Source organism: Eublepharis macularius, chromosome 9 (assembly GCF_028583425.1).
Source record: "Eublepharis macularius isolate TG4126 chromosome 9, MPM_Emac_v1.0, whole genome shotgun sequence".
Classification (NCBI taxonomy): domain Eukaryota; kingdom Metazoa; phylum Chordata; class Lepidosauria; order Squamata; family Eublepharidae; genus Eublepharis; species Eublepharis macularius.
In genome coordinates this window covers 85,799,667-85,808,780 of record NC_072798.1, presented here as the reverse complement: position 1 = coordinate 85,808,780, position 9,114 = coordinate 85,799,667, and the positions used below count along the sequence as shown (strand labels likewise).

At 48.6% G+C, this 9,114-nt stretch overlaps 1 protein-coding gene across 1 annotated transcript in view; it reads left to right on the top strand.

The window, feature by feature from the left end:
• Positions 1–518: 518 nt before the first annotated feature.
• The window catches only part of PANX2 (pannexin 2), a 29,247-nt gene continuing 20,651 nt past the window's right edge, over positions 519–9,114 (top strand). The window contains exon 1 of the mRNA XM_054989273.1: positions 519–753. Coding sequence (XP_054845248.1) covers positions 528–753 — 226 coding nt within the window. The 5' untranslated portion in view covers positions 519–527. The remainder of the gene's footprint in view (positions 754–9,114) is intronic.

Below are 9,114 nucleotides of genomic sequence, written 5' to 3'. Positions count from 1 at the left end.
AGCCGCGCGCGCGTTTTTGCAGCGTCACCCTGCCCTCCTTGCGGGATCGGAGCGGCAAAACCCTCGTGCCGAAGAACTCCCTCCTGGTAAAAGGGGAGCCCTTCTCCCTTTCTTTCCGGGGGCTTTTTGTTACCCCAACTGCTTCGCCTTCTGCCTCTCGAGCCGCTGCGAGTGTGCGCGTGCAGTTCGGGGGGTGCGCGTGCAATTCGGATCGCGCCGGTCCTCTTGCAACGGCCCGCTCGCCCGCCGCCTCGTCCTTAGTGCAGTTGCTTAGGGACGAGAACGAGCGCTTGGGGAGGGCGGGGGGGAGGGCGGCAGGTGCCGCAGTCTCCCCAGGGACTGCTCCGGCGCAGGAAAACGGTGCCTCTCTGCGGCCCCGGCACACACACGGGCGCCTTCCCGGCTCTCGCCTGTCTGTTCTCCTCCTCCCGCAGGCAGGAGCCCGCGAGCCTCGGGGGCGAAGGCGACGGCGGCCGAGTCCCCCCCTGCTGGCCGGCTGCTGAGCGAAAGCCGCCCCGCGCCCGCTTATGCAACACATCATCGAAAACCATCCCGACATGGCAACGGCGCTGCTGGCTGGGGAGAAACTCAAGGAGCTGATCCTGCCCGCGCCGCAGGACGACAAGGTGGGCTCGCTGGCCGCGCTGCTGCTGCAGCTCAAGCTGGAGCTGCCCTTCGACCGCGTGGTCACCATCGGCACCGTCCTCATCCCCATCCTGCTGGTCACGCTGGTCTTCACCAAGAACTTCGCCGGTAAGAGCCGCCACGGCGCCCCCGCCTGATCGTGGAGCGGGAGAGTTGGGCCCTGGGCAGAACCCCTGAGTGTTGCAGCCAGTTCCCATCGCTGTGTGTCCGGATCAACCCCACCTGTTGAAATTCGGCCAGGGCAGGTGGAAATCCCGCAGGTGCAGCTGTGGCCCCATGCATTCTGAGATCAGGCCTGCCTGTTGAAATACTGCTGCTAGAAGATGAGGGAGAGGGAAGTCCAGCAGGTGAAGCTCTTTTTTCCACCGCCACCCCTGTTAACATTCTGCCTGTCAAATAGCTGTTAACAGCTTACTGATGGGTGGAAATCCAACTGGTGAAGCTGTTTCCCATCACTGCACATTAGGAACCTGTTGAAATGTTGCCAGTCATGCTGCTGCTAAATGCCCAGGAGGGGATTGGGGATTTTATTTTTAAAAAGATGTGCCGGGTAAAGGCACAGACCATAGTCTTAAGACTTGATAGGCGATACCAGCTAAGCTGTTAATCAAAAGGTCACATTCAAATCTCAGCTCTTTCCTAATATCCTTAGGCGGCAAGCCACTCTCTCTCACCCTCTGTCACAATAAGTCTGCCTTGCTTTGTATGGTTGTTGCAGTGTTATAACAACGTAAAAGCTTGAAGCGCTGTGAATAGAGCTTTTAAAACTCGGAGTGATGGCAGGGCAAAGCTGCCTCATAGAGGAGAATAAGTCCGCAGATGGGATGGCAAATTAGAAAGTTTGAGAAGTGTGTAGTATAAACCCGGTCCCCCTTGGGAGAGAGGGTGACGTCATATCTTCTGATCACCCTAGGGCCAGTGGTTTCAGTGTACTCCACCACCCACAGAAGAGAAGGTAGAATTTTCCAGTGCCAGAATGGCACCCTTCCTGCCTTCCCCCTCCCACTGCATCCCACAGATCTCCATTGAATGCTGCTCCAGGGGGTTAGGGGGCCCTGAGGAATGGCATGAGGGGGATCTGCAGCAGGGGGGGAGCCAACAGAAATTGCCGTTTTAGTCTGGATACACCCGGTCTTTTCCTGGAAGCGGCTGTCATTCGAGACCCGTAAGCCGTCTGTCACTGATCATAATATACCTTTTTGGCGGGAAAGGAGCAGTTCTTAGTCTCTTTCCTTTGATTTCATTGATGTTATGGTGTCTTGAGAAGTGTGCGATTCAGTTGGGGATATAGAGGATGTGTGGCTCAACGGTAAACCAGCATGCCAAAAGTTGCAAATTCAGTTGCTGATGTCTTCAGGCAAGAAGATCTCATGTAGCCAGTATTGGGGAAGACTTATCCCGGCCAGAGACCTTGAAGAGGTCTGCCAGTCAGGGTAGACTAGACAGTGATGCGCTAAGTGACTCAGTTTTCTGAATCAGTATAAGACAACCACATGTATGCAAGAGGCACCATTCCACAGATGCATGTTGTGTGGCTTACTCCACTCGCATTTCAAGGGAGCTATCATTGCCCATTCCCTCCTGTCTTGATTTGGCCTTCTGGTTCTTGCCTGGGTTTCCCCTAAATAGTGACTTTTTTGTGTGCGCAGGATTTTTATTTGTTTGCATGTAGAAATATCCAGTCATCTGTGCCCTCCCACCCAACGGCACAGTCTGAGGTGGCCCAGAAGCACCACTCCTGTGAGACTACGCCAGGAGTAGACAAAACAGAAAATTGATGGCACCATAAAGGCTAGGAGCTTTAAGGAGTTGTCACTTGCTTTTTCGGATATCGAAAAGAGTCCAGTAGCACCTTTAACACTAACCCAACTTTACTGTAGCATAAGCTTTCGAGAACCACAGGTCTCTTCGTCAGAGGCATCTGACGAAGAGAGCTGTGGTTCTTGAAAGCTTATACTACAATAAAGTTGGTTCGTCTTAAAGGTGCTACTGGACTCTTTTCGGTTTTGCTGCTACAGACTAACACGGCTAACTCTGGATCTTTTTCGGATATGGGAGCGGATAGTTGTATGGGCACATGTGCCGATAAAAGTGCAGCAACAACCTGTGAAGAAGCTGGTGTGTGTTGGAAAACAGAAAGCCAGAGGGGAGAGAGGAGGGCTGGACTTGGCCAGACGCAGTGGGGGCCGGCTGAGCTCTGGTCGCTCTGCCAGCACGCCGCTCTTTGGCGTTTGCTTCAGGGGGTGGCTATCCAGGTTGTTAGTTCTCCGAAATGCTTTCATTTCCCCTGGTTTTCCATCTCACAATCCAACAGCTGGCACTTACTTGTCTCATGACTGCTAACAGTGATTATAATTTCCTTTAAGGCCATGAAAAGTTTGTCGCGATCTTTGTCACCCTGTCTCTGTGTAACTGGCATTCCACTGTCTGTCCATAGGACATGCTAAGAGATGCTAGATTGTATTCTTAGTCTTGTATTTGAATACCAACCCAGATTTGTTTCAGTTGCACAGGTACAGATGAGGAGATGGCTGCGCCTGTGATCTTCCCTTCGGATCTGCAGGTCTTTGACCACTGCTAGAACTATTGTTCTGGGCATTGAGGGGGGAAGCCTATTGACTACTACTGAGCGGGTTCTCTGAAAAAGTGAATGTAATCTTGAAGAGAGCGTGGTGGGGCGGAGATTAGTGGGGCCATGTGTGTGTATAGATGATTTGGAGACTGACGTCAACATTCACGTCCCACTGGAACCACTTTAACTATACAGTCTCCAAAACTGCTGCAAGTGGTATAGCCCCCCCCCATTGTAAAAGCTTTGCATACATTCTTTGTATCAATTGTACCCATTGTACAATGTAGATCTCAAGAACCTTGCTCATACATGTTTCTACTTTAAACTGGAAGATTGTTAGAGGATAGCTTTTACATTTGAGTCTACATGTTGTTACTAAGGGAGCAATCCTCAGCAGGTCTACTGAGAAGTAAGCCCCATTTTACTCCAAGGAAAAGGGTTATTAGGGTGGCAGCCAATGAGGCTCTTCTGCTCTCCCATTAACTTTTGGCTTTAACGTGCACCATGACTCCTCTGTCATACTGGAGAAATATCATCATTTTCTGGCACAACGAGGAAGGACAGGAGCATGTGCACACACATGGGGTGGGTACCCTGCTATCCCCAACCCCTAGATTCTACATCCCACACATTGGCCTCCAGGGACCCTGGCAACCTACTGGCTACTGTTCTGCTCCCAAGCCCAATTCAAGGTACTGATTATATCCTTTAAAGCCATACATGGCTTGGGACTAGGGTATCTGAAGGATCGTCTTCTCTCATACATTCCTGCCCAGGAGTTAAGATCACAGGGCGAGGCCGTCCTGCCTATTCCATCAATCAAAGAAACTCAGCTGGTGGGGGACAGGGACTTTTGAGTAGCAGGCCCACTATTGTGGAAGAATCTCTTTAGGGAGGTGCACCTGCCCCCCTCATTCTCTAGCTTCAGGAGGCAGCTGAAGACTGTTTTTGTTTAGGACAGCTTTTAAAGGTATTTTAATTGTGATTTAATTCTGTCTTATCTCCCTCGAAACACTAATGTTACAGTTAAGGCAACAGATTTCTTTTCTCTCATGCCAGAGGGGAACCTGTCTGACCTTCCCTGTCATGCTTACACAACTCTCCCAAAAATCCTGTCAGCAACCCTGTCATCCTGAAGGCGGGCTCTGACTGGCCAATCAGAGGGAAGGGAGAAGCTTGCCAATCAAGTTCCCGCTCTAGGCCACTGCAAACTCCTCCCTCTCCAATTCTCCAGGTGCTGCTCCCAGGAAATCTTATCTTTACAGTGCTTTCCATCATTCCTGGCCATTGAGACTTCTAGAGCATTGGTTTTCAGTATGTATGCTAGGAACTCTTAGGGTTCCCCGGAGTTTTATCCGTGAAACAAAAGATGTGACATTCAAGTATCCCTGAAATATAATTTGCCTACAACTACCTATCTTGGACTGCAAAGCACGGCCACAGGGTAAGTTCCCCAAGGTGGCCTCTCAGGTAGGGTTGCCAGGCCCCTTGACTTCCCCGGTGGGAGATTGGGAGCCCAGCACCTACTTCAGTGTGCCCCTGGGTCCTAGTTTTGTGTGCACGTGCAGCATGTGCATGCACGCTGCTCCTGGCTTGCACAATGATGGCACATCTGGGAAGTGATGTCGTTGCATGGGTCAAAGGATGGCTTGGGAGTGCTCCCACGCTCACCAAGGGACTGGATCAGCCCGCTGCAGGGCACGATTCAGCCCAAATTGGGCCGCTGTGGGCACGGGAGCACACTGTGCTGCCCAGGGAGTGTGCCCCGCCCACCAGCCAAGTAAGTGGGCATGGGGGGAAGGGGGGCAGAGGAAGGACACCCCTACTCTCAGGTCAGAGATGATAACTATGAGGCCTAACAAACCTTCCTCTGACTCATCGTGAACTGATTGTGCTTATTAAAACATATCCCAGAATGTTCTACAATGCACAAGATTTCTTTTCATACCAGAAAAGTCAGTTCGGAAAAGTGTCCTACAAGTTTGAAAAACGCTGTTCCAGAGTGATGAGGGAGTTTCAAAATTCAGGGTTAGGAGAGTTCTAGCAAGAGCAAGTGTGATCTTGTGCTGACATTGTCAAATTAGGGCAGGGAAAACCTGGGTTCAGATCGTCTCTCAGCCATAAAGATAACATCAGGAGGGTAGTTGTTGGTCTGCAAGAGAAGAGCAAGATTCGAGTCCAGTTGCACCCTGAAAACCAGCTAGATTTCCGGGGTGTGAGCTTTCTGGAGTCGAATTCCCTTAAGCGTGGCTTGCAAAAGTTTTTATTCTGGAAATCTCGTCGGTCTTTAAGGTGCTACTGGGACTTGAATCCTGCTCTCTCCCTGAGCTCATTGGATGACCGCAGGCTGGCTTCTCTCTCCTAACCTAACCTACTTCACAGGCTTATTAAGACAAAATGGAAATGCAAGATAAAAATGTCATACGTCCCCCTTTCAAATATGATTAGAAGATTTTCTCTGTAAAGCTCCGGTGTCTCCTCCTCAACTGATAGATATTTACCTTCTTGTTTCTATGACAGAAGTAGCAAATGAGTAAACAAATAGCTAAGAAATGTTTTAACGGGCTTCTGGCCAAGTATGAAAATCCAGGGGAATGCGGAGCTTATTGTATAATTAGGTATCATACAAATGCTTTTTCATGGTTTGTATTTTGTGCTTCAGGGCTTTCTGCTCATTCTCTTGCTATTCCCGGCGTTGCTATGGCAGAGATTTCTGAACCTGGCTTTACGTTTCTCACCTCTGTCCTTTCCAGACTGGGCTTATGGGGCTCAGAAGAGTCATGATTCATCTTGAGATAATTCCAGGCAAGGGAAAGGATTTTGTTTCTGTAGCATCTCTGACATCAGAGTGAAGAGAAGGGTCATTATCTGCAATGTACAAGTAATGTGAAATTAAACATTCTGGGGGTGCCTTAGAAACAGTTTTAAAAGAGTTTATCATTTTGTGTTGAATGTGTCCAAAGCGACAATACATCTAGCAAAGACTGAATGAACATACCGGGTTTTTTTTTTTCCAAATACCAGTTCTTATCCCAAAATGTGCTCAACTGCCACTTTTAAAAACAAGAGGGCAGATGGCATACAGTTTAATCAGAACTACATGCTCCAGCCTTAGCTTTCTAATTGCATTTATTTGTAATGATTCCTTTATACCAAAGTAAGCTCCTATCAGCTGTTATTCTTCACGCCTAAGCAGTTAGCTAGTTCTTCCTTCAGCCATGTTACAGAATTCTCATGAGGAAGTGATGGGAAAGACAGTAAGATATAGTCAGATCAGATTTTTTGTTTTAATCCTAGTTAGGTAATCAGTCCAGCATAACTGATGCTTTCATTCTGTTGTACATGATTTGCAAGTTTAGGGGTATTTTTCTGGAAAGCATGATGTGTTTTGAGATTATTAACATCCAAGTTTTGGAAGACTCCATTAGTTGTGGCAGCCTAATTCAGGCACTTGGACAATTCTTTTCTTGCCCACGAACCATCCTTCTAAACCAGATTTGAACAGCACAAGAAACTACATTTCAGTCGAAGACTTGATAGCTCAAGAAGTCTTCAATCTAAACTCCATGCACAAAGGGAGGAAGGGGGGTTCATGAGCCCAAGAGTAAACCAACTGGGTTTTCATCATGAAAAATATAGCGTTTGTCTTTGTCATCTGAATGCAGCCTCAGGCTTTCCTCAGCCATAGAGCTCATTGATTCACCTTGAAGTAAGTAAATTGATTAATTCCAGTCTTCGATGGTTATTGTGACCAGGGCTTTTTTTCTGGGAAAAGAGGTGGTGGAACTCTCAAGAGGGAAATGAGGGAGAAACACATGGGGCCCCTTACAAAACGGCTATTTCCTCCAGGGGAACTGATCTCTGTCTGGAGATCAGGGGGACGGGGCCACTGGACACGAGAGGTGCCAGAACTCTGTTCCACTGTGTTCCCGCTGAAAAAAAGCCCTGATTGTGACAATAAAATGGGATAACCTATACAGTAGCCTGAGCGAATACTATAGCACATTTTTCCAAGAGGGAGCATAACCCAGGATATGAACTTAGAAAAACTAATGCGGTATAATTGTACATTAGCAGTTTAAGCACTAAGTGCTAGTGATACTGCTAAAAGTGGTATCTGACGAATGGAGCTCTGACTCTCAAATGCTGATACCCTGGAAATGATCTTTAAGATGCTACTGGACCCAAATCTTGCACTTCTAAAATAATGCATTAGGAGTTTAAGTAATCAGGCAGTTCACAGGTGCCACTAATAATTCCGATTTAAGTTCAATGCAGATGGTATTTCCGTATCAGTTATATTGTTTCTAGTCCCCAGAATGGCTGAGTTTATGCAAATTAACTTACATATTTTAATATTCATACCCTGCTTTTCTCCTCAATGGAGATCTAAAGCGGCTTACAACATCATGCTCTTCTCCTCCATTTCACCTTCACAATAACCCTGTAAGGTGGGTTAAGCAGGGAGAGCGCGACTGGCCCAAGATCACCCAATAAATTTCCATGGCAGAGTGGGAATTCAATCCTGGGCCCCCCAGATCCTAGTCCAACACTAACCACTCTCATTGATGGGAAGCTTTAAGAACTCATATTTGCCACTAAATGTGTTATACTGCTATCTTTGAATTCAGTGGACAAGTAAGATGACCATTTCTGTTAATAGTGTGATGTGTCAAGGCATTCTAAAATAATTTGTGAAAGGACTGCAGTATGATCAAAATAAATTTGGATTGGAGCTCTGCCAGGTCAAGTGATAGCTTGGGTATATGCTAAATTTAGCCTCTGGATCTATACAACTGCAATTTTTTAAAAAAAGAGTAGGAAGATGAATCTGACAAAGAGAACTGTGGTTCTTGAAAGCTTATGCTACAATAAAAGCGCTACTGGACTCTTTACTATTTTGCGGCTCACTCTTCTGGATCTGTGTACCTGACTTGGGATGCTTGAACAGCACTCCCCATGCTGTATGGCCAACTGTATTTGAAACAGAGGCAGTTTCGAAGACGATTTGTCATCCAGGTATCTGCAACTTCAAAGAAAAAAAATCCTGCCAGGCATGTCCCAAGCACTTGGGTGGACCTAAAATGGCTCTTTAGACCCAAAATATCACTTACAATGGCTTATAAAAAGAAGCATAGGGTTGCCAACAAGACTGGAGGAAAATGTCCTGTCCCAAGAGGCTAGAGACCTAATTGGCTATTTAGTTTTGTCAAATCTCTTCAGTCGGTAGGAATCCCAGACTCCTGGTGGGCGTGAGGGATCCCCCACCCCTGTTCCCCCTCCCCGTCCCCACTTACCTAACCAGTGGAGGGGTGCGCACCTTCCCTGCAGGCTCCCCGCGGCGCACTCCTGTGTGCAGCAGCCACTGGGATTGGGCCCATTTTGGCCCGGATCAAGGCCGCTGCAGAGCACGGGAGTGCTCCTGCGCTCTGCAGCACCTGAAAACGGGCCCAATCCATGGCAAAACAGGCTCATTTTCAGGCGCTGTGGGATGCAGGAGTATTCCTGCGCTCCGCAGCCCCTCAAAAACAGGCCTGATCCACGCTGAAACGGGCCCATTTTCAGGCGCTGTCGAGCGCTCCGCAGCGCCTCAAAACAGGCCCGATCCGTAGCAAAACGGGCCCGTTTTCAGGCACTGCAGAGCACAGAAGTGCTCCGCAGCGCCTCAAAAACGGGCCCATTTCAGTGCAGATCGGGCCCATTTTGAGTCCCTTCGGAGCCTGGACGTGCTCCCAGGGTCTGTGCGATGACGTCACTTCTGAAGTGACATCATTCCTGTGGGGGCGCACATGCGCTTTGCGTGCGCGCACCCCCTCTCCCCCAAGGTAAGTGCCAGGCCCCTATCCCCAGTCCGGAGGTTGAGGGGGCCTGGCAACCCTATCAGTGGTATATAATGA